Source organism: Erythrolamprus reginae, chromosome 9, assembly GCF_031021105.1.
Source record: "Erythrolamprus reginae isolate rEryReg1 chromosome 9, rEryReg1.hap1, whole genome shotgun sequence".
NCBI lineage: Eukaryota > Metazoa > Chordata > Lepidosauria > Squamata > Dipsadidae > Erythrolamprus > Erythrolamprus reginae.
The window spans coordinates 37,429,096-37,455,174 of NC_091958.1; the positions used below are offsets into that span (position 1 = coordinate 37,429,096).

The 26,079-nt window shown below is 44.1% G+C and overlaps 1 protein-coding gene across 2 annotated transcripts in view; it reads right to left on the reverse strand.

Moving 5' to 3' along the window:
* LMF1 (lipase maturation factor 1) overlaps positions 1-26,079 on the reverse strand; it is a 170,200-nt gene that overhangs the window by 26,572 nt on the left and 117,549 nt on the right. For both annotated transcript variants that reach the window (XM_070760837.1, XM_070760836.1), the window contains exon 5: positions 18,414-18,581. In XM_070760837.1, the coding sequence (XP_070616938.1) occupies positions 18,414-18,581 (168 nt within the window). The remainder of the gene's footprint in view (positions 1-18,413; positions 18,582-26,079) is intronic.

Consider the following 26,079-nt stretch of genomic DNA (forward strand, 5'->3'; position numbering starts at 1 on the left):
CAAGGGCTCTAGGAAGCTGTTGACGAATGACGCCAAGCTGGCCGCACTGACTTACAGGCCGCCCAAGATCAAACACAACCCTTAAGCATCCCTTAATGAAATTGAGTTTGACACCTCTGCTGTAAATGCTTTATGAATAACTATGATGTCTTCTCTCAAACAATGGAATATATGCATTTATCGCATGATCTGTAATGAAACCAGAAAACACTGAACTGCCAAACAAAATGTTAATGATAAAATGACTTCTGGCCTTGGTTTTTAAAGGGAAATGCTCATCCGCTCATCAACAAGCATTGAGAAGAGCCGCAGTCACCATGTTTGGGTGACAGCGGAGAAGGAGAAAAATGTTGGTGGTAGAAGATGTTCGTTCTTGGGCTTTCCCTCCAGGCCTTTGCACATCAGGGACCAGAGACAGATAAATATGTGTGGTTTTCAAAGAACAATCAACAACAACAACGTTTTGACAGCTCCAAGAACATCTCAAAGGAGCCAGTCAAAACCCAGTTGCCAAGGGGATTGAAGACAAGAACAACATGTCCCACTTTCAGCTGGGTCTCTTCGGATTTCCCCAGATTTGAGAGCAAGAAATAAACAAGAAATATTGATTTCTGGGCTACTGAAAATCCTCACTGGGTACTCGGTTAAGTGCCACAGATGTTGACTGCTACCTCAAATTTAGTCCAAGTATGGAGAATCCATTTGTCTAATTGTTAAATTCCATGAAATAGGTATATAGTTGAAGAGAATAACGTCCTCTGAGAATTTTAATTTTTGTTACGCAAACATATTTATTTCACCTCAAATATGCTAAACCTATGACACTGTAAAATGTGTAAAAAAATATAGAAGTACAGTGGTACCTCTACCTATGAATTGAATTTGTTCTGTGACCAGGTTCTTAAGTAGAAAAGTTTGTAAGAAGAAGCTATTTTCCCCCTAGTGTAAAAGCAAATAATGTGTGCGATTGGGGAAACCACAGGGAGGGTGGAGGCCATGTTTCCTCCCAGGAGATTCCTAGAGAGGCCCCATGGAGGCTTCTCCCTGCCTTTTCCGGTTACAGTTTTGGAGGCTCGGGTTTGTAAGTGGAAAATGGTTCTTGAAAAGAGGCAAAAAAATCTTGAACTCCCGGTTCTTATCTAGAATAGTTGGTAAGTAGAAGCGTTCTTAAGTAGAGGTACCACTGTACTTGAAGAGAATAAGGTCCTCTGAGAATTTTTATTTTTGTTATGCAATCACATTTATTTCATCTCAAACATGGCAAGCATAGGATGCTGTCAAAATATGTGTATAAAGATGTATTGTCCTTATGAGGGCTACAAAATGCACTTTTTGACAGTGCTTTTCTGTTCCTTACTTCTAGGTTGAATCTTTCCTTGGTCAGCTTCCATCCATTATTCCTTTTCTGGCCTTCAGGTGCTTTGAAAAATAGCTTGACCCCCTCCTCTCTGGTCCTTCTCTTCAACAGACTAAGCCATGCCCAGATCCTGCAACCGTTCATCGTATGTTCTAGTCTCCAGTCCCTGGTTGTTCTTCTCTGTACTTTTTCATCCTTTTCGCCCCTTCCTAACTTTTTCTTCTCTAGGGGTCCTCAGGGTTGGAGGTGGAGCTGATGCTCTTTTCTGACATGGCACAAAGGATCCTTGTCTTACTGTTGATATTTCCATGCTTGTTTCTGAGCCTCCAAAACGCTTCCGCCACGCCTGTTTTTGTTTTGGAAATGAGGGAAAACAGGACCCGCTTTCAATCCAATGAGATAGTGCATTGTCCCATTTTACTCGACCTCTCCTTCATCCAGAGTCCAAAACATCCTGTGCCTTTTGGAAGCTTCCCAACTCACATCGTCAAAAATAAAACCACATCCTACGACTCCATCCTCTCTGTTCCAAAGACCAGAACTAGGAGAGTACAACTTACAACCCTGGAGAATGCTGGTCAGGCCTAGTTCTCTGGTGTAGCATTGCCTTTTCCCCTTGGGTGCCAAAAGAGCGGCGGCACGTGCTATCGTGCCCACACCCATAATTCAATGCCTGGTAAGGACAAAAACAGCTTCTCTCGCTCCTGCGGAGGCCCTCTAAAGGCCGGAGATGGTCTGTTTTCTGGTGGGCCCAGAAGGCTCGTGTTTCGCCCTCCCGAGGCTCCAAAGACTTCCCTGGAGCCAGGGGAGGATAAAAATGTCCTCCCCCATCCCCCTAGAGACTTTCTGGAAGCCAAAAACGCACTCCCAGAGCCTCTGTGTGAACCACAAATCAGCTGGCAGGCACACACATGCACATAATAATAATAATAATAATAATAATTTATTAGATTTGTATGCCGTCCCTCTCCGAACACTCGGGGCGGCTCACAACAATAATAAAACATTGTGACAATGTAAACAAATCTAATATTTAAAAAGCATCTAAAAACCCCTCATTTAAAAACCACACACATTCCATACATAAAAGTATAAAAAGCCTGGGGGAGATGTCTCAATTCCCCCATGGCTGGCGATATAGGTGGGTCTTAAGTAGTTTGCGAAAGACAAGGAGGGTGGGGGCAGTTCTGATCTCTGGGGGGAGTTGATTCCAGAGGGCCGGGGCCACCACAGAGAAGGCTGTTCCCCTGGGGCCCACCAAACGACATTGTTTAGTTGACGGGACCTGGAGAAGGCCAACTCTGTGGTACCTAATCGGCTGCTGGGATTCGTGAACATTGGAGCTGAGCTAGGGCAACGGCTCACGTTCCAGCAGATATGGCTCTGCGTGCCACCTGTGGCATCCGTGCCATAGGTTCGCCATCACTGGCCTAGGGACAGAAGACTGCAATGTGTTTGCGGCGACCCCAACCTGAACGGTGGATTTGCACTGATATTGTGCTTTCCGCTCATTCCCTTCCTGACGATGCTAACACATTTTCCGATTTACTCATTTGGAATTCTTCATTCCAAAATTAAAAACATCCTTCCATGCTGATTTGAAGGTTTCCTTCGGGAATCAGATGAATAAGGATCTAAGGCAGCTTTTTTCCAACTTGGTCTCATCCCTCAGGGACCATCAGCTCAGGGGTCTTGTAGAAGTTGGGAAATGGGCCATTTCTGGCCTCAGGAGGGCCTCTCCAGGAGGGTGGGGGGGCGTTTTCGCCCTCCCTGGGTTCCTAGAAAGGCTCTGAAGCCTGGGGAGAGCAAAACAAATGGAACGTCCAGTTCTGTCAGAAGTCGGTAAAAAAACAGTTCCAGCCCCTGGGGAACCTCTGGGGTGGCATTTTCAACTTCCCCAGGCTCTAGAAAGGCTCTGAAGCTTGGGAGAATGCCTTCTGCCACATGAATCCCAGAGCCTGGTCAGGTCCCACAAAGTCGGCCTTCTCAGGGTCCCGTCAGTGGCAGGATCTAGGGGGAGAGCCTTCTCGGTAGCGGCCCCAGCCCTCTGGAATCAGCTCCCCCCAGAGATTCGCACTGCCTCCACCCTCCTCGCCTTCCATAAAGGTTTAAAGACCCATTTATGCTGCCTGGCTTGGGGCCACTAGGTCTTAGCCCCCGATCAACGAATGCTTGAGTAAATGGTGATGAATGTTTTTTAAAATTATATTAGAGTTTTTAAGTCTTTTTAGCTATATTAATTGGATTTTTAAATGTATTGTTATGTTGTTCTGGTATGTGGTGAGCCGGCCCGAGTCCTCGAAGAGGAGCGACATACAAATCCAATTATTAAATAAATAAAATAAATAAAAGCAAAAAATGGCCTTCCCCAACCCCTCCGGAGGCTGAATACAGGCTGTTTTCTGATTCCCAGTGGGCCCAGAAGGCCTGAAAATCAGCTGGCCAGCACATCCATGCACGCTGGATCAGAGTTCATGTGCCCACCAATATGGCTCATGAGTGTATGGACATCTGCTTGGGCAGGGGATTGGACTAGATCAGTGGTTCTCAACCTGGGGGTCGGGACCCCTTGGGGGGGTGTCGAACAACCGTTTCACCGGGGTCACCTATGACCCTGGGGAAAGATAGATTTCCCACAGTGTCAGGAACTAAAGCTTCTATTCTGGCGCCTTGGAACATATTTTTACAATCCGACCAATCAGGTGTTTACAATGAGGGTGTCCCTCTGACCTTCCTGCCAAACAGCTTAAAGCTCTGTTGGGCGAATTGGTGCTAGACTTAGGGTTGGGGGGTCACCACAACATGAGGGGTCGTGGCATTAGAAAGGTTGAGAAATGAAATTGGTACATATTATCACCAGTGGTGCACTTGTCCCAAAGCCAAATTATATTGGAACACTATTGAGAAATGGTTAAGAGAAATGACAAATTAGGAATTAAGAAAGACCCCAGCATTTTGCCTACTAGGCATACTCCCCCCAAAACACAAAAAAGAAATACAACATTTGATAACACATATCTTAATGGCAACAAGAATAGTCTTTGCACAAAGATGGAAGGATATAGAAATCCCAAAAGAAGAAGAGGTAATTAAAAAAAATCATTGAGTGCGCTGAGATGGATATGATGAGGAGGAGGTTGAAGGGACAAGAAGAAACTGAATGTTGTAAAGTCTGGGATAAGGTCTATGATTGGTTGAACAGAAGATTAAGGAATAACTAAATAATTAAATATATTATATAGAAGTAAATAATAATAATTTAATTAATAATTTATTAGACTTGTATGCCGCCCTTCTCCGAAGACTCGGTGCGGCTCACAACAGCAATAAAACGGTATAACACAAATCTAATAGTTAAAACTATGACTAAAAACCCGCTATCTTAAAAAAACCACAATCATTACTATACAATCACAACCATACATAACTCTTAATGGCCAGAGGATACATTAATTGTCCCGTGCCTGGCGACATAGATAGGTCTTCAAGGTCTTGCTAAAATAGCTTAAAATTTGTAAATAATAGGAAATACATAAGTATATGTTTCCTTGTATATGATTGGGAAAGGTTTTTCTCCGGATACTTCTGATAAGAGTGGAGCCGTAATAGCTCCTATATGTTTGTCGTTTTCTTATACGTATGTTAGTGTCTTGTTTTGTCTTAATAATTTTTTTTTTAAAAAAGAAAGGTTTGACAACCACTGGACTAGATTTATTTATTTATTTATTAGATTTGTATGTCGCCCCTTTCCGTGGACCGATGAACTACACACACACACTATTTCCCTAATTAAAACAATGATGGGTATTCCTACATCCAATGGTAGGCTCCGAGTGAAGACAGCCCTTTTGTTTCTTTGTCCAGATTCTTCTAGCTTCCCTGGGTGATTTTCCTTTCCAGTACTGGGGAAAACAAAACAGCTCCTAGGGCAGAATTGGTGGCCCACGAGAGACAGCATCCAGATGTTGAGAGGTTAGCCAAGAAGGAAGAGGATGTGCTTTCCTGTAAAATCCCTTGCAACATGTTACTGAGGTCTTCTTCAAAACATATGTTGGGGAATCACAGGTGGGAACTGAAGGAAGTTGATAAACACAATGTGTAGCATGAGAGAAAGCTGGCTCCTTTTTTAAGCTTCCCAATTGCGCTGCCCACCGGGACAGCTGGAAAAAAATAAGGGGTTCTGCCCCAACTGGAAGAGGGGTGAAGGGCTCTGGACCGCCCAAAGTGCTATGTAAATACAGTGGTACCTCTACTTACGAACTTAATTCGTTCCATGACCAGGTTCTTAAGTAGAAAAGTTTGTAAGAAGAAGCAATTTTTCCCATAGGAATCAATGTAAAAGCAAATAAGGCGTGCGATTGGGGAAACCACAGGGAGGATGGAGGCCATTTTTTCCTCCCAGGAGATTCCTAGAGAGGCCCATGGAGGCTTCTCCCCGCCTTTTCCAGCCCTGTTTCCTCCCAGGAAATTCCTAGAGAGGCCCCATGGAGGCTTCTCCCTGCCCTTTCTGTCCCTGTTTCCTCCCAGGAGATTCCTAGAGAGGCCCCACAGAGGCTTCTGCCGGCCTTTTCCGGTTACAGTTTCAGAGGCTTGGGTTTGTAAGTGGAAAATGGTTCTGGAGAAGAGGCAAACGAATCTTGAAAACCCGGTTCTTATCTAGAAAATTTCATAAGTAGAGGCAATCTTAGGTAGAGGTACCACTGTAATTGGATTTAGGACACAGTATTGTTGTTTCTTTTATATGCTATAAGCTGCCCCGAGTCCTTGGAGAGGTTTGAAAAACCTTATCAGGGAAAAAGTTCTTGACAACTTAAAAGATATCACATCAAGGTTTTTTGGAGGTGTGTGTGTGTGTGTCATTTGGCCTAGTTCTAAAAAAGGTACTATCAAAATCCTACACTCCAATCAGGGTTTTTAAAAGGGACTGGATAAATTCATAGTGGATTGATCTGCCAACTGGTTCTGAAGGCTCATTAACTAATCCAAATCACAAAGAGCAGATATTTAAAGCCCAATTTAGGGGAGTCACAAGGAAAGGAAGTGAACCCACTCCGGTTGATGCCAGAAACTTCCCAGAACCCTCTGTTTTTTAGACGAGGGGTCTCCAACCTTGGCAAGTTTAAAACTTCTGGACTTCAACTTCCCAGAATCCCTCAGCCAGCTTTGTCCATAATTCTTAAAATTGCCAAGGTTGGAGACCCCTGGACTAGAATATAAGGCAGAGATTCTATTCTATTCTATATTCCACTCCATTCCAATTCCAATTCCAATTCGATTCAGTTATTTTCTAATTCTATTCTATCCTAATTCTTATTCTATTCTAATTCTATCCCATCCTATTCTATATTCTATTCCATTTTCTATTCTATTCTATTTTCTATTCTACTCTACTCTACTTTATTCTATTCTAATTCTATCCTATTCTATATTCTATTCCATTCTATATTCTATCCTATCCTATTCTAATTCTATTTTATTCTATTCTCTATTCTATTCCATTCCATTTAAAAAAAAAAGTTCATCACATCAACAGAGTAGATTTGATTTTTACCAAGTTCTTAAAAAGCATCTGCTACCAACCCCCCTGGCTTTGTGGCAGCATAGAGTCATAATGTGAAAAGCAAAAGAAGATAATTGCCCTGCCATAGTTAAAGTTAAATGGATGCTCCTTCCTTTGATGATTTTTATCACCAGGAGACAGGAGTTGGCAAGAAGACAAGATCATCTGGGGAGCATTTAAAAAAAAAAAGAGAGTCAAACTGACAGCCATAATCACACCATCAAAGCCCACCCCCCTTTTTAATCTGTATTCTGTGTGAATTTAAAAAAGGGGAGAACTTCACTTGGAGCTGCCATCGGGATTTAGAAACGCAGGTCTGGAAAGAATTTTGGGGGTCTTCTAGGCCAAAAATCTCCTGCCCAACTTATTAACATGAACGTTTATTAACTTTTTGGACCCTCCTCCAGGGTCACCCCTGCAAGAGAGAAAAATCAGGGGAATGCATCTTAAGACTCAGGAGACCTTAGAGCTTTGGTTTGAATACTGCATTAAGTTTTGGTCGCCCAGTTGTAAAAATGACACTGAGACTCTAGAAAGAGTGTGGAGAAGAGCAACAAAGATGATTAGGAGACTGGAGGCTAAAACATATGAAGAACGTTTGAAGGAACTGGGCAAGGCTAGTTTAATGAAAAGAAGGACTAGAGGTGCCATGATAGCAGTGTTCCAATATCTCAGGGTTGCCACAAAGAATAGCAATAGCATTTAGACATATATACTGCTTCATGGTGCTGTAACCGCCCTCTCTAAGCGGTTTACAGAATCAGCATAATTGACCCACCTTGGAAGGATGGAAGGCTGAGTCAACCTTGAGCCGATGGTGAGATTTGACCTACTGAACTACAGCTAACAGTTAGCTGAAGTAGCCTGCATTGCACCACCCATCAAACTATTCCCCAAAGCATCTGAGGGTAAAATAAAAAGCAATGGGTGGAAACTAAACAAAGAACTAAGGAGAAATTTCTTGACAGTTAGAACAATTAATCAGCGGAACAAAAGTTGCCTCCAGAAGTTGTGGATCCTCCAACACTGGAAGTTTTTAAGAAGAGGTTGGACAACCGAAGAGGTGTAGGGTTTCCTGCCAAAGCAAGGTCCCTTCCAACACTGTTGTTGTTGTTACTATTATTATCATATTCACAAAACAGTAATATACAGCAAATGAGATTGATATGCTGGATTTCGTATCACAATATCACAAGTCGAACACTTCCCAAGTCTCTAGACCTGTGTGAGATATTTTCGTATGATGCGCGCAGAATCAAGCACAGTAGCCTTTTGCAACTGAATGGTCGTTGTTGTTGTTATTCTTCTTCTTCTTATTATTATTATGTTTTCACCATGTGACTAGTTTTTGAAGAGGTTCCTAACACTAGGGCTACAGGAATGGCTAAGCTTGTGGTGAAAAGCCACCCATGAGGCCACATCTCGGAGGTAGGATGAGTCTTTGCTGAGCTCATCAAACTTATCCGGTGGTCCTTTGTTGGAAACCTGTGCAAGTTTCTCCAGAAAAAGAAAGTGAGCATCTGCAGAGGTTTCTCTGTTCTGGGTGGAGAGGAAGCCCTGGGCAGATGCCAAACTGGACGTCCAGTTCGGATGGGGGCCAACTCAGTGACTCATGGAGAACAGCAGGGACTAGAACTAGGGATGAAAAAGCGATTTGTCCAGGGAGGATTTTGATATCAACTTACTCAATTTACACAAAAACTAGATTATACTTGAAAGCAGCATGTTCCAGGTCATGGTTTTTCAAGAGGCAAGAGGATTTTCTGGTTTCTCATCCAAGAAGCTTCCTCAGCACTTTTTCCAGATTTTTGCACAATGGATTACAACTCTAAGACACAAAAATATACTTCTTAATGAAAAGTGCACAGGGATGACATGCCTCTTGCTTGTAAAGTCCACATAAAGGTGGATATGGGTTTTCAGACAGAGGTTTGGCTTGTTGTTAAAATTTGGTAAATGAAGATCAACACTGGCAACCGCCAACCGAGCGGCAGTTGGAAAAATAAACGATGCAAAATGCAACTGACAATTTACTGAATATTTTAACGTAAATGGCACAACAGTAGAGTGGTACCTCTACTTACGAACTTAATTCATTCCGTGACCAGGTTCTTGTCTTTTGCAAATTACTTAAGACCCACCTGTATCGCCAGGCATGGGGGAACTGAGACACCTCCCCCAGGCTTTTACATTTTATGTATGGCATGTGTGTGTTGTATGGTTTTTAAATGATGGGTTTTTTAGCTGTTTTTTAATATTAGATTTGTTTTCCATTGTAACATTGTTATTTATTGTTGTGAGCCACCCTGAGTCTTCGGAGAGGGGCGGCATACAAATCTAATAAATTAATTTTTTTTAAAAAATTAAGTAGAAAAGTTTGTAAGAAGAAGCAATTTTTTCCCATAGGAATCAATGTAAAAGTAAATAATATGTGTGATTGGGGAAACCACAGGGAGGGTGGAGGCCCTGTTTCCTCCCAGGAGATTCCTAGAGAGGCCCCATGGAGGCTTCTCCCCGCCTTTTCCAGCCCTGTTTCCTCCCAGGAGATTCCTAGAGAGGCCCATGGAGGCTTCTCCCCGCCTTTTCCGGCCCTGTTTCCTCCCAGGAGATTCCTAGAGAGGCCCATGGAGGCTTCTCCCCACCTTTTCTGGCCCTGTTTCCTCTCAGGAGATTCCTAGAGAGGCCCCACAGAGGCTTCTCCCCGCCTTTTCTGGCTCTGTTTCATCCCAGGAGATTCCTAGAGAAGCCCCAACAGAGGCTTCTCCCCACCTTTTCTGGCCCAGTTTCCTCTCAGGAGATTCCTAGAGAGGCCCCATGGAGGCTTCTCCCCACCTTTTCTGGCCCTGTTTTCTCCCAGGAGATTCCTAGAGAGGCCCCATGGAGGCTTCTCCCCACCTTTTCCGTTTTGGAGGCTCGGGTTTGTAAGTGTAAAATGGTTCTTGAGAAGAGGCAAAAAAATCTTGAACACACGGTTCTTATCTAGAAAATTTTGTAAGTAGAGGCATTCTTAGGTAGAGGTACCACTGTACTAGCATCGCACAGGGGACTCTCTGAAAAGCCAACTTGAAAAACAGTAACAGTAAACAGAGTTGGGACCTTGTAGGTCATCTAGTCCAACCAATTCTGACAAATGGCAGTCCAATTTCCTCTTGAAAGGCTCAATTGATGGAGCTCTTGCAACCTCTGAAGGCAAGCTGTTCCACTGGTTGATTGCTCTTACTGTCACGAAATTTATCCTTGCTTCCAGGTTGAATCTCTCCTTGGTCAGTTTCCATCCATTATTCCTTGTCTGACTTTCTGGTACTTTGGAAAATAGCTTGGCCTCCTCATCTCTGTGGCAGCCCCTCAAGTATTGGAACATTGCTATCATATCTCCACTGGTCCTTCTTTTCACTAGACTAGTCAAGCTGAACATTTGCAGTGACAGCTCGTAGGTCTGGGTTAAGCCACGGTTGCTGCTTTCTACACGTAACATTTGGAAAACTCTGATTTTTTTTTTTAACGGATGGATGAAGCAAATACTCTTCCCCCAAACCTCAGGTTCTAGCCAGCTGAACTCCAAGGGTAATCACATTTGATTTCTCTCAATTATGCTCAGATGCTAGTAAACATTTTTTTTAAATGTAAAAAGCAAATACAGTGATCCCTTGTTTTTCGCGGGGGATGCGTTCCAAGACCACCCGTGTAAAACGAATTTCCGTGAAGTAGAGGAAAGATATTTTTTAATGTGTTTAATGAGTATTTGGACTTTTAATACCCACCCTTTGCATTAAGCCGTCATTCTATAATGGTTCTCAGCTGGAAATACATGTGATATCCTACCAGTTTCTTTAAAAGAGTACAGTAGCACTGTAGTAGAGGAATTTTATGGATTTTTAATGGATTTAAAATTTTCAATGGATTTACTGGATTTAAGCATCCTTTGAAAACCCATGAAGTAGCGAATCCGTGAAAGATGAACCATGAAGTAGCGAGGGATTCTGTATTGTAAATTTCCCAGCAAAGAAATTAAAAAAAACCACAAGAAAAATCAACTACAGTATATAGTATGTGCCTCATTATACACACAATTATTAGTGGGGTCTTCTGGGAGGCAAAATGCATTTGCAGCATCAACTCCAAGCTGCTTGAATTTGGGGAAAAGAGCCAGACCAAATCAGGAGATCATGGCAGTTGAAATGGCTACAGGTAGTCCTTGACTTACAACACTTCATTTAGCGACCAGTCCACGTTACAACTGCACTGAAAAAAGATTTGAGCAGGGGTGACATTCAAATATTTCCCCTGGCGGTTCTGTAGGCGTGGCGTGGTGGGAATGGCAGGGGAAGGATACCGCAAAACCCCAATTTCTTCCCCACTCCTAAATGCACTGTATATCCAGTGAAGGGCTCCCAAAATATTTACTACCACACTGTGGCTGTGGCTTATGCAGGACGCCCTGCATTTTCTTTCAACATTTTTCAGTGCAAATTGGACGCTCTGGGGTGGAGCTCCATTTTCGCTACCTCACTGTGTTCCCCCCGTCTGGACAGTAGCCCACCCCTGTGTCTATCACATTTATCCATGCTTTATGGCTTTTGGTCTGTTGAAGACAATGGCCCGGAAAACAGGAGTCAATCTGTATAGTCTGGAGGGAAAGGGGGGATATGATCGAAACATTTAAATATGTTAAAGGATTAAATGAGGTTCAGGAGGGAAGTGTTTTTAATAGAAAAGTGAACACAAGAACAAGGGGCCACAATCTGAGGTTAGTTCGGGAAAGATCAGAAGCAACGGGAGAAAATATTATTTGACTGAAAGAGTAGTAGATGTTTGAAACAAACTTCCAGCAGACGTGGTTGGTCAATCCACAGGAACTGAATTTAAACACGCCTGGGATAAACATATATCCGGGGTGGCGCAGCAGATAGAGTGCTGTACCGCAGGCCACTGAAGCTGACTATAGATCTGTAGGTCAGCGGTTTAAATCTCATCACCAGCTCAAGGTTGACTCAGCCTTCCATCCTTCTGTGTTGGGTAAAATGTGGGGGCAATAGCCTAGCTCTGTTAAAAAGGGCTATTGCTAACATGTTGTAAGCCGCCCTGACTCTAAGGAGAAGGGCGGCATAAAAATCGAATAAATGAATAAATGAAATGAATATCCATCCTAAGATAAAATACAGGAAATAGTCTAAGGGCAGACTCGATTGACCATGAGATCTTTTTCTTTTGTCAATCGTCTTATGTTTCTATATTTCTAATGCAAAAAGCTGCAGGATTCTGTTTTACATTACCAACTTCTCGGTCTCATCTGGACAGCGAGAGAGCATTGACTTTGGCTTCTCTCAAAATATATAAATAAATCAACTGAGCCAGGTTGGACCCGGTTAATACTTGGAAGGCGAAAGTACCAGCGAAGCCCAGGGCTGTGGGCTGGAGGAAGAAATCAAAGGACTCTTTGGGGGGAAATGGCAGGATTCCATCTCCTGGCCTAGAAACACAATGACGTCACTCGAGTTTTACTCAAGGAACATTCTGCAGCCTTCAATGAGAAGCATTGATACCTTCAATCATTTCAAATGCTGAACGAGTTAGGATGAAGTTCCAAATTTGGTCAACTGCCCTTCCTCCTCCTCCTCCTCCTCTTTTCCCCCTAATGGGTGCCAGCTCCAAATTACAGCCCTGAATGAAGAACGCCCAAGGACACCAGAAATAGATTGTCCAGCAGAAAGACTATGAACGCTATCAGGTGTCAAACAGAGCCCTGGGCTCCAAATTCTTTTATTTATATGTGAAATTTATTTATTACCTACCTTACTGCTTTTAGTGAAGAACATTTATCTCACCCCAAAGTTGAGGTGTATCAGCAAAGGAAAGGAGAGGAGAGGGGAAGGGAGAGGAAAAGAAGGGAAAGGAAGGAAAAGAAAGGAAAAGAAGAAGAGGGGAAGGGAGAGGAAAGGAAGGAGCAAGAAGGGGAGGGGAGGGGAGAGGAAAAGAAGGGGAAGGGAAGGAAAAGAAAGCAAAGGAGAAGAATAAAGGATAGAAGAAGAGAGGGGAAGGGAGAGGAAAGGAAGGAGCAGGGAGGGGAGGAGAGAGGAAAAGAAGGGAAAGGGAAGGGAAAGGAAGGAAAATAAAGGAAAGGAAAGGAAGAAAGGAGAGGAGAAGAGAGGGGAAGGGAGGGTAAAGGAAAGGAAGGAAAATAAAGGAAAGGGCAGGAAAGGAAGAAAGGAGAGGAGAAGAGAGGGAAAGGGAGGGGAAAGGAAAGGAAGGAGCGGGGAGGGGAGAGGAAAAGAAGGGAAAGGAAAGGGAAGGAGAGAGGAGAGGAAAGGAAGGGAAAGAAGGAAAGGAAAGGAAAAGAAAAAGGGAAAGGAATGGGATTTACGTGCCCATTTCCTTGATCTTTTCAAATTAACTGAACCCATGCCATGATTAAATGAAGCATGAGCTATACCATGGTTAGGTGTGTGTTTTTTAAGCAAACGGGGCTGAAGGAGCCCAGAGCCTCCTTCCTCAATAAATCCCTTTCCCAAACTCTGTTTTTGAGACATTTGAAATGTTCCCATTTCGACAACTAATTCAAGTTTCTTTCAAATTATTTTTATAAGTAATAAAACAATTTGCTTTTTATTAGAGCCTGCCAAGAATCAGCACTGGGTTTACTTTGAAAAAAAACAGCATTGGTTGAGGGTTGGAACGCCATTAAGGACATTTCTGGATGGCTCCCAGAGGGTTCCACGCAACCAGAGTCAAAACAGAGTTTATGGCTTCAAGGTTGTGTAGACACATTTGCACATTTAAAGCATAAATCAGGAGCAGATGCAGAGCAGAGGGCCTTCACAGCAGAAGGGATTGCAATGTTTGCCTCGCCTGTGATCCCCCTGACTTTGGCCCAATGCAACACCCTCCTTGGCGAACTAGGGGTCGTGATTTCTGTCAGTCTCAAAATGGTTGAACAGTGCGGTCAGGCAGTAGGGAAAGCAAGTAGAATGCTTGGCTGCATAGCTAGAGGTATAACGACCAGGAAGAGGGAGATTGTGATCCTGCTGTATAGAGCACTGGTGAGACCCCATTTGGAATAATACTGTGTTCAGTTCTGGAGACCTCACCTACAAAAAGAGATGGATCAAATTGAAGGGGTCCAAAGACGGGCTACAAAAATGGTGGAAGCTCTTAAGCATAAAACATATCAGGAAAGACTTCATGAACTCAATCTGTCTAGTCTGGAGGACAGAAGGGAAAGGGGGGACATGATCGAAACATTTAAATATGTTAAAGGGTTCAATAAAATTCAGGAGGGAAGTGTTTTTAATAGGAAAGTGAACACAAGAACAAGGGGGCATAATCTGAGGTTAGTTGGGGGAAAGATCAGAAACAACATGAGAAAATATTATTTGACTGAAAGAGTAGTAGATGCTTGGAACAAACTTCCAGCAGACATGGTTGGTCAATCCACAGGAACTGAATTTAAACATGCCTGGGATAAACATATATCCGGGGTGGCGCAGCAGATAGATATCCATCCTAAGATAAAATACAGGAAATAGTATAAAGGCAGACTAGAGGGACCATGTGATCTTTTTCTGCTGTCAATCTTCTATGTTTCTCTGTTTCTAGAGAGGGAGTTGCAGTCACACAATACAACTCTTGTTTGCCTGGACTCTGCCCCATGGTAAAGGGAGTGCGGGGAGGAGATGGCTCCTGGTGGAAAGCTCTAGAGGTAAGTTCACAAGGATGTCTTCTACTCAATTGGACTTCTTTTCTTGTGCCATAACCATCATCAGATATTTGCGACCATGACCAATGCAAACGTAAACTGCATTAACAGAGGTATTAGAAAGGTATTAAAGATGAAACGTGACAATGATCACCACCAGGGCAACGAAGGAATGGCTTCGTAAGAAGCATTTCAAGGCCCAGCAACAGCCCCAAAACAGGAGATCTGCATGGAGGAATTGGCCAACATAGCAGCAACAGTGTGTGCCAACCTTGTGAGGACTTACAGAAAATGTTTGACCTCCGTCATTGCCAACAAAGGATATATAACAAAGTATTGAGATGAACTTATGTTATTGACCAAATATTTATTTTCCACCATAATTTGCAAATAAATTCTTTCCAAATCAGACAATATGATTTTCTGGATGTGTTTTCTCATGTAGTCTCTCATAGTTGAGGTCTACCTATGATGACAATTACAGGCCTCTCTCATCTTTTTAAGTGGGAGAACTTGCACAATTGCTGTCTGGCTCTCTGGTAGACTCCTCCCAAAAATTCACAGGTACAAATTTCAGACACACACACGTTTGAAAATTCAAAACAATGTTCTTTATAATGAAAATTCACTTCAACCAAGCCCTCTTTTGGTATAGAAAGAGCACTCGTCTCCAAACAAACTGGTAATTTGTACAAGTCCCTTATCAGTTCTGTGATACTTAGCTTGTAGCTGTGAGGCAATTCACAGTCCTTCTTTCACAAAGTGAAACACACTTTGCTCTGGTTTAGTTTCAAAGCGGGGAAAAATCAGCACACAAAGGTCAAAGTCAGCAAAGCAGTCACGAAACACAAGGATCAGATAATCCTCCACAATGGCCAAACCCACAGGCTGCTATTTATAGCAGCCTCACTAATTACTACAGCCCCACCCAACCACAGGTGGCCTCATTTTCTTTGATAATAATCTCTCAGTTGTTGCTGCCTATGCATCGCTCTCCGCATGCGTGGCTGTATCATTAACTCTTGTTCTGAATCCAAGGAGGAGCTAGATAATTGATCTCATTCTGAGCTGTCTGCCACACTCTCCTCCTCCCTGTCACTCATGTCTTCTTGGTCAGAGGAGCCTTCATCAGCAGATTCCAACGGGGGCAAAACAGGCCTGCAGCATGTGGATGTCTCCCTCACATCCACAGTCCTTGGGGCAGGAGCTGGGCCAGAGCTAACCACAACACTGACTAAATACTTTCCCCCACACATACTATATATACCACTTCATAGGGCTTTACAGCCTTCTCTAAGCGGTTTACAAAGTCATCCTCTTTGCCCCCAATAGAAATGTGATTTATATTTACACAGGACTGAAAACGTTCTGCAACCAACAAAGCTTCAGGCTCATTTGCACTGTTCAGGTGACCCTGAGGATGTAGATAAATTTCCAGGTGCTTCCTTTGAAAGAATGCAAATGACCAGCTGTTTGCAAGGAATATAAATCCTCCCATTCCTCACCATCCTTTCAGAGCTGAAGAAATTTCTTGGATGAGAAGCTAAACGTTTTCAAAGAAAAACCAGAAAGTCCAGAAAAAGCACTTTGAGGACAACCATGACCTGGTGATTCTCATGATTGAGAGTCTCCATAGACATCTGCCTGATAATACCTTACAAATCAAATGGAACATTGAAATTAAACTCAATTATTTCCCTGTCCCGGACCTGAGCCAATAAAAGTAATTTCGAATGAAAAGAAGAACAGTAAATAATCAATAAACAGGAGTGTTTATCCTCCAACTGCCAAAAAGCAACATTGGGACTAATTCTTGTTCGTTAGACTCCTTGGGGAAAGAAAGTCGATGACTAATTGCCGTCCAGTCATTAAATGTTAATTAAAGAGCAATAAAAGGGATGCATTTAGCGGCAGGCCATTACAAACGGCTACTGTAGACAATTTTTCTTTTCAGAGCCGAGAAGATCCTGGATTGTAACTTAGCAAACACTGTGGATGTGTAAACACCCATTCCAGCAAACAGAAGTCCTGCTTTTGAGGCTCAGAAATTTGGGTTTGTTGGTTCTTAAATGTTTATTGACTGACTGTCCCAGAGAGTTTTGCCATGGGTTCCCCATGGAATCACAGCTCAGTAACTTAAGATGTGCACGTCACAGAAAAACCCAAAATGCATTTTGAAAAGTAGCATCAGCCAGTGAAGGTTCCATTAGAAGGATCAGATAGGATAGAATAGAATAGAATAAGGTAGGGTAGGGTAGGGTAGGGTAGAATAGAATAGAATAGAATTCTTTATTGGCCAAGTGTGATTGAACACACAAGGAATTTGTCTTTGGTGCAGATGCTCCTAGTGTACATAAAAGAAAAAGATACATTTGTCAAGAAATAGAATAGAATAGAATTCTTTATTGGCCAAGTATAATTGACACACAAGGAATTTGTCTTTGGTGCAGATGCTCTCAGTGTACATAAAAGAAAAGATACATTTGTCAAGAATCATGAGACACAACACTTACCGTATTTTTCGGTGTATAAGACACACTTTTTTATCGCAAAAAAAGTGTGTCAAAAACTGGATGCGTCTTATACACTGAATGTTGCATGGCGGTGGTCAGCAGTGGCGGCGGCAACCTTCCTCGGCTGGAGGCCAGTGGACTGGCCTCGGGGTTGGGTGGGGCATTGGGCATTCGGAGCAGAGGGTGCCAGCTGCAGAATTCCCAAGCTTCTCTACCCGTGGGAAACCAGCAGGCATTGGCCGAGGAGCCCTCCCAGCAGGCCGATAAGCGGCTCAGGTGAGTGAGCTGTGGCAGGGGCCGGGCAGGGGCCACCTCACCCTGGCTGAAGCAGCTCTGGGGGCACCTTTGGGAGGGTGCAGCGGTTGGCGAAGGGTGCTCTGAGCGAAGCTGCCTCAGCCGGGGAAAGGCAAAAGCAAAGCAAAGTCTATGGGACAGCCACTTAAAAACCACGTTACTAACTTAAAAAGTTGTAAAATGGGGCAAACGTCACTTAACAAATTTCTCACCTAGCAATATAAATTCTGGGCTCAATCGTGGTTGTAAGTTGAGGACTACCTGTTATTTAGAAGATGGGGGAACCGAGCCTTCTTTTTTTTAGCTTGGCGTGCTGCCCGAATCCAGAAAAAGGATAAAGCCGAGGTGGTGCAGCAGGTAGAGTACAGTACTGCAGGCCACTAAAGCTGACTGATAGATCTGCAGGTCAGCAGTTCAAATCTGATCACCAGCTCAAGGTTGACTCAGCCTTCCATCCTTCCGAGGGGGGTCAAATGAGGACCAGGATTGTGGGGGCAATAGGCTGGCTCTGTTAAAAAAGTTCTATTGCTAACATGTTGTAAAGCCACCCTGAATCTAAGGAGAAGGGGTGGCATTAAAAAAAATCAAATAAATAAATTATTGTGTTCTTTATCCTTGTAAGCCACCCTGAGTCCGCTTGGAGAAGGGCGACCTATAAATCTAATTAATAAATAAAAATAAATAAATGGACTAAAACCATGACCTGGATGACAGAGAATCTCTACAGACTTTTAACCCTGTCTAATGCAACTGAAGTATTTGAGACTGCATAATTTAACATGAAAAAGAAAAAGGAAAAAGTGTTCCATGTAATCTGATTTCCAGTAATTTGCATCGTTTACATATTGACATTGGACAAATGATGCCATTAATGGAAATGCATAAATGCACAAATAAATGAATGAATGAATGAATAAATAAATAAATAAATCCATCCATCCAAACCTGTGATGAGCGCTGAAGAACCCAAAGCAAGGACCCTTCCTATGCTCTCACCTGGAAGAGGATTTGAAGAATGCCGTGGGCGATGCGCATGCGCCGCCCCAGGAAGACAAAGAAAGGAACTACCAGCTCAATGAAATGGTTGAAGAGGGTCTCAAAGGCATGAAACCACCAAGGCGACCGGTGCATGAAGTAGGCCACAGGATTGGGAACAGGCTGAGTCTGGAAGAGAGAAAACAAGGAGATAGCAATGGCAAAAACATTTAAGACATATGCACTGCTTCATGATGCTTCTTAAAGCCCTCTCTAAGCGGTGTTCAGAGAGTCAGCAATATCGCCCCCAACAATCTGGGTCCTCATTTTACCCACCTCGGAAGAGGGAAGGCTGAGCCCACATTGAACCTGGTAAGATTCAATCTGCCAAACTGCTGGCAGCTGGTGATCTGCAGTACCGCACTCTACCCACTGGGCCAACATGGTTTAACGGTGCTTTACAGTCCTCTGTTAGCTGTTTACAGAGTCAGCCTCTTACCCCCAATAATCTGGGTCCTCATTTTACCCACCTTGGAAGAATGGAAGGCCAAATCAACCTTGAGTCAGTCACGATTGAACTCCTGGCAGTTGGCAGAGTTAGTCTGCAGTATTGCATTCTAACCACCGTGCCACCATGGAAATTGCATAGCATAGAATTAGCAATAGGAATACCAATAGCGTTTAGATTTATATACTGCTTCACAGTGCTTTAGAGCCCTCTCTAAGCAGTTTGCCCTGAACAATCTGGATCCCCATTTGACCCACCTTGGAAGAATGGAAGGCTGAGTCATTGGTGAAATCTAATTTTTTAAAAAAATTACCAGATCTCTGGATGTGGCTTGGTGGCTATGGCAAGGGAAGGATACTGCAAATGGCTAGCTGTTAATTTATCACCAACTTCTGCACTCCCATTCCCTAGAGGTGGTATTTGCCGGTTCTCCAAACTACTCAAAATTTCTGCTACTATTTCCCTTCCCATCTGAGAAGCTTCTTGGGTGAGAAGCAAAACAACAATAAGAAAAGTCTAGTTGCCTCCTGCAAAAAAGCACCTTTGGCTTGTCCAATCCCTTTGTTAGTATATGGTACATATCCTACTTTGGGGGTTGCCATATAGTAAACTAACGATGTCGGTCTATGAAAATAAAGACTGTATCTTTAAGAACTTTGACTGGTTGGCCATAAGAGGGCGCCAGCACCGTTCCCTGTGGGGGGAGTTACTTTGAATATCTTTGCTTGTGAGTCCTATAATTCCTTGCTGTGTGCGGTTTGTAATCTATTGTTAATGTTGTTGTATATTTGAAAATAATAATATTGTTAACACTAAGTCTGAGTTTTTAACTGGCTAGCCCATATTATCTACACCACTGCAACAACTCTGCTGATTGCATGTCAAAGGTTTTGCACAGAGCTTCACCGAGACATACTAACACCCTTCTTAAAAACCTCCAGTGATGGAGCGCACACAACTTCTAGTGGCCAGCTGTTCCACCGGTTAATTATATTCTCACTGTCAGAAAGCTTCCCCTGAACTCCAGATTGCTTCTCTCCTGGATTAGTTTCCCCTTCAATGACCATTGATTAGCTTGGATGCTTCAAACCACTTTCTCAGGCAAGGGCTACGTTTCCACACCAGTCAAGCCTGAAGCTTGGGGTGTTGTGCGAGTTCAGTGACACCCGAGCTTTGACAGGCCCGCCGCTTGGCTGAGATGCCTGCAGAAAGAAGCCGATGCTCTCGACGCCTGCTGCAGACGCTTCCTATCCAGATCTAGTTTCAGCTTCTCTGGATTCACACCTGTTTCTGTAACCAGCCGGCGGCTTTTCCAACATTGCGATGTCAGCTGGAGAAGGGACAACAGTCAAGGAGCGTGCAGAGCCCTTGAGTTATCCAGGACACGCACAGAGGAAAACATGGGATTCCAGAACATATCCAGGAGATATGAGTAATTAGTCAGTATCAATAGTAGAGACCTTCATATTTCTAGGTTCTATCATATCTCAAGACCTAAAATGGTCACCTAACATCAAAAAGGTTTGCCTATTTGCCGATGACTCTAAAGTGTGTAATAGGGTTGATATTCCTGGAGAGGTCAGTAATTAGGTAAATGATTTAGCTTTACTAGATAAATGGTCAAAGCAATGGAAACTGCAGTTTAATGTTTCCAAATGTAAAATAATGCACTTGGGGAAAAGGAATCCTCAATCTGAGTAGTATTGCATTGGCAGTTCTATGTTAGCAAAAACTTCAGAAGAGAAGGATTTAGGGGTAGTGATTTCTGACAGTCTCAAAATGGGTGAGCAGTGTGGTCGGGCAGTAGGAAAAGCAAGTAGGATGCTTGGCTGCATAGCTAGAGGTATAACAAGCAGGAAGAGGGAGATTGTGATCCCCTTATATAGAGCTTATATGTGAGACCACATTTGGAATACTGTGTTCAATTCTGGAGACCTCACCTACAAAATTGAACGGGTCCAAAGACGGGCTACAAGAATGGTGGAAGGTCTTAAGCATAAAATGTATCAGGAAAGACTTAATGAACTCAATCTGTATAGTCTGGAGGACAGAAGGAAAAGGGGGGACATGATCGAAACATTTAAATATGCTAAAGGGTTAAATAAGGTTCAGGAGGGAAGTGATTTTAATAGGAAAGTGAACACAAGAACAAGGGGACACAATCTGAAGTTAGTTGGGGGAAAGATCAAAAGCAACATGAGAAAATATTATTTTACTGAAAGAGTAGTAGATCCTTGGAACAAACCTCCAGCAGATGTGGTTGGTAAATCCACAGTAACTGAATTTAAACATGCCTGGGATAAACATATATCCATTGTAAGATAAAATACAGGAAATAGTATAAGGGCAGACTAGATGGACCATGAGGTCTTTTTCTGCCGTCAGTCTTCTATGTTTCTATGTTTCTAAAAACATCATCAAAAAAGCACAACAAAGAATGTTCTTTCTGCGCCAACTCAGGAAGCACAAACTGCCCAAGGAACTGCTGATCCAGTTCTACAGAGGAATCACTGAGTCCGTCATCTGCACCTCTATAACTGTCTGGTTTGGTTCTGGCAATCCAACAAGACTGATACAGACTTCAGAGGAGAATCAGAACTGCAGAAAAAACAATGGCTGCCAACCTGCCTTCCATTGAGGACCTGTAGACTGCACGAGTCAAAAAGAGAATGGTGAAAATATTGACTGACCCCTCGCATCCTGGACATAAACTGTTTCAACTCCTACCCTCAAAACGTTGCTATAGAGCAGCGTTTCCCAACCGGTGTGGAGACACCGTCAGGTGTGCCGCGGCGAGAGGCGGCGGAGGAGAGTGGACGGATCGGGCGGGCAATGGGGCAGGGCGGAGAAGCCAGGGGCGCGTTTGGCCGGAGGCACCGTGGGGAGGCAGGGGCAGCCGCGGCTCCCTTTACTCCTACTGCTGCACCACCCTGCCCCTGCTCCCCACGGTGCCTCCGGCCAAACGCGCCCCTGGCTTCTCCGTCCTGCCCCATTGCCCGCCCGATCCGCCCACTCTTCTCCGCCACTGCCTCCTGCCTTGGGGCGAGGAATCCGAGAGTCCGGGACTGTGTGGCTTTGCGCCATGAAGAGAAAACGGCCGACTTTTCCCTGCTGCCGTTTTCTCTTCATGGCGCAAAGCCACACAGTCCCGGACTCCCGGATTCCTCGCCCCAAGGCAGGAGGCGGTGGCGGAGAAGAGTGGGCGGATCGGGCGGGCAATGGGGCAGGACGGAGAAGCCAGGGGCGCGTTTGGCCGGAGGCACCGTGGGGAGGCAGGGGCAGCCGCGGCTCCCTTTATTCCTACTGCCGCACCTCCCTGCCCCTGCCTCCCCACGGTGCCTCCGGCCAAACGCGCCCCTGGCTTCTCCGTCCTGCCCCATTGCCCGCCCGATCCGCCCACTCTTCTCCGCCACCGCCTCCTGCCTTGGGGCGAGGAATCCGGGAGTCCGGGACTGTGTGGCTTTGCGCCATGAAGAGAAAACGGCCGACTTTTCCCTGCTGCCGTTTTCTCTTCATGGCGCAAAGCCACACAGTCCCGGACTCCCGGATCGCTCGTTTCTCCGGTTAGCAAAGCCATCTGCCCAGGAAAGCGCCGCGCTGGCCGGAGAAGCGAGCAATCCGGGAGTCCGGGACTGTGTGGCTTTCGGCCGGGCTAACGGGAGGCGGCGCGAGGCCGGGCGCTGGGGACGTCTGGGAGGGTGAGGAGGCTGATGGCTGCTGCACACTCCACTCTCTCTCCGGCTCTCTCTCGCTCTTTCTTTTTCTCTCTGTTGCTGGCGTGGTGAACGAGAGAGAAAGAAAGAGAGAGAAAAAGGAGGGAAGAGAGAATGAGAGAAAGAAAGCAAGAGAAAGAGAGGGAAAGAAAGCAAGAGAGAGAGAGAAAGAAAGGGGGGAAGGAGGGAGAGGGAAAGACATAGAGGGAGGGAAGGAGGGAGAGAGAAAGAGAGCAAAAAAGAGAGGAAGAAAGAAAGAAAGAGGGATGGAGAGAAAGAAGGGAAGGAAGGGAGAGAAAGAGGGAGGGAGAAATAGAGTGAAATGGAGGAAGAGATTTTTTTTGTCCAAACTTTTCTTTAGCCCCCCCGCCCCCCCCTTCAGTGTTCCCCAGAATTTTGAAAACATGAATAATGTGCCGTGGCTCAAAAAAGGTTGGGAAACACTGCTATAGAGCACTGCCCACCAAGACAACTAGATACAAGAACAGTTTTTTCCCAAACGCCATCACTCTGCTTAACAAATAATTATCTCAACACTGACAAACTTTTTACTAAGTCTGCACTTCTATTTCTACTAGTTTTTCTCATCATTCCTATCACACTTTTCCTCCCACTTAGGACTGTATGACTGTAACTTGATGCTTGCATCCTAAGATTTTTATTAATACTGATTGTTTCTTCATTGCTTATTTAACCCCTATGACAATCATTAAGTGTTTTTATCTCATGATTCTTGACAAATCTATATTTTCTTTTATGTACACTGAGAGCATATGCACCAAAGACAAACTCCTTGTGTGTCCAATTACACTTGGCCAATAAAGAATTCTATTCTATTCTATTCTATTCTATTCTATTGTTCATTCTATTCTATTCTAGACAGATATGTTAAAGTGTATAAAAGAGTGTTTACTTTAGAAATAGCACAGTCAATATGTGCATATTTGGGGGGAATCATGTATTGGATGTATACACGATCAGCAGCTACCTTGTCACAGTACCTGTGGATTGTCATGCACCTGCTTTCCGGAATGTGGGATTGTCCCTAAGATTTTTCATCTTGGTAAGCGGATGAGAGTGGAAGGAAGACAAGACAAACAGCAGAGAAACCAGGAGCCCAATAATAAAGGTGGGAGGCTGTCGGCCTTTTAGTGCATCGGACACAAATTATGCTCCTAAACTTTTTCCGATCTTCTGACAGCGAAGCAAAGTAGGTCGAAAAGACTGATGATAATTGGAAGCGACGCAACACATCTTTAAATGGTTTGCAGCACAAAAAAAGAAAAGCAGAAACGACGAGAGGGAAGAAGCGAGCGCAAGAGAACGGCTTCCCCTCCCTCTGCCGAGCACTGGAACTAATGCAGCGCCTTTATTAGCATAGCTGGAATTAATCATCTTGTTGCTTTCTATTGGTTTTGGGCTGGATGGAATTCCCTCGGGACAAAAGACCGCATCCTTCCTTCCGCTGACGGAGGGGCAGGACGGAACAAGCTGAAGGGTCATGGAGCACTGCCGAGGCCCTGCACTCTGGGGGTCAGGGACAAGAGCTGCGGGCCCCCCACTCCCAGCCCCGACGGGGACTGGTTCGAGTTAGCCTCTGAGGGCAGCTGGGCCAAAGGGTGTGTGAGAGAGAGAGAGAGAAAGAGAGAAGCAGGGAGGGTGAAAGAAAGAAAGAGAGAGAGAGAGAGAGAGAAAGTGAGAATGAAAGAGAGAAAGAGAGGGAGGGAGGAAGAGGCAGAGAGAGAGAAAGAAAGACAAAGAAAGAGACAAAGAGACAAAGAAAGACATTAAACCTCAAATGTCAAGAAAACCATATACAGTAATCCCTCGCTACTTCGCAGTTAATCTTTTACGGATTCGCTACTTCACGGGTTTTCAAAGGGGGCTTAAATCCATTAAATCCATTGAAAATTTTAAATCCATTAAAAATTCATAAAATTCTTCTACAGCGCTACTGTACTCTATTAAAGAAACTGGTAGGATATCACATGTAGTTCCAGCTGAGAAACATTACAGAATGACTGTTTAATGCAAAGGGTGGTCTTTAAAAGTCCAAATACTCGTTAAATACATAAAAAAATAGCTTTCCTCTACTTCACGGAAGTTCATTTTTCACGGGTGGTCTTGGAATGCATCCACCGTGAAAAACGAGGGATCACTGTATATGATTAACATCTACAGGTAGTTCAACTAGGAGCTATAGAAAACAATGTTCCCACAGTCCCAGATGTTGCCAAAACAGGAACAGCAGTGTTTTCTGTACAGTGATGGGCCACCATTCCCAGCGCTCACCGCAAGGCTGAGTCAATCTTTTGTAGGTCAGTCAGGATCAAACTCCTGACAGTCGGCAGAATTTGTCTGTAGTACCACATTCTAACCATTGCACCACCACGGTTCTTAGCAAAAACAATAGCACTTAAGACTTATATACTGCTTCATAGTGCATTACAGCCCTCTCTCAGTATCAACATCTTGTCCCCAACAATCTGGGTCCTCATTATGCTGACCTTGGAAGGATGGAAGGCCACGTCAACCTTGAACCAGTCAGAATCGAACTCCTGGCAGTGGACAGAGTCAACCTGCAATACTGCCTTCCAACCTCGTGTCACCGTGGCTCTACTAATGGCCAAAATCTTTCAGTTCTTGGCTTCACTTCTCCTGCTCCTCTGACAAGGTGGAACGGTGTAAGGAAATTGAACCGATTGCATTACGTAAAACTCTATTTAAATTCATAGAGAGTGCATGCTGGACAACTGTCCCTCCTTCCTGTGGATACTATGTTAGTTTCCAATCAGATGAGTAATTAGATATCCTAATTTTGCTTGCCACTTTAGTGTGTTTCAGGGGTGGGTTCCTCCGACCTTTTCCTACTGGTGCGTTGCATGCATGTGCCTCCTGGTGCAATTTTGCTTCAGTGCATGCGCAGAGGGACGATTTTACTTCTGCGCATGCTCAGACAGCTGAAAAACTACAGAAAATTAGGAAAAAAGATGGCGGTGTGCATGGACCAGCAAAGACAGTACTGGAGCTGTTGCATCAAAACTGCACAATCGGCGGGCCACTACCAAAGCAGCGCATCGGACCACACTGGTCGGAAACTACCTCTGATGTGTTTGTTAGTTTTTAATGCTATGTATTGTTTTCTGCGGCACTGTGCACGGTTGATGATTTTTGTTGAGCTGCCCAAAGTCAGATGGTTTGGTAAATACTCTATATCAGTGTTTTTCAACCTCAGCAATTTGAAAATGTCAGCCGTGCAGCCTGGGGAATTCTAGGGGTTGAAATCCACACTTCTCCAAGATGCCAAGATTGAGAAATACTGCTCCAAATAAATACATAAACAGTAAAAAAGAAAAGAGAGCATCATAATCGCCCCTGGGATAGAAGGATGGCTGAAGTATGCCGTGTTTATGCCAATCGCGACCATCTTCCACCAGCTCCCGACTGCATTCCCAATGTGTTCCAT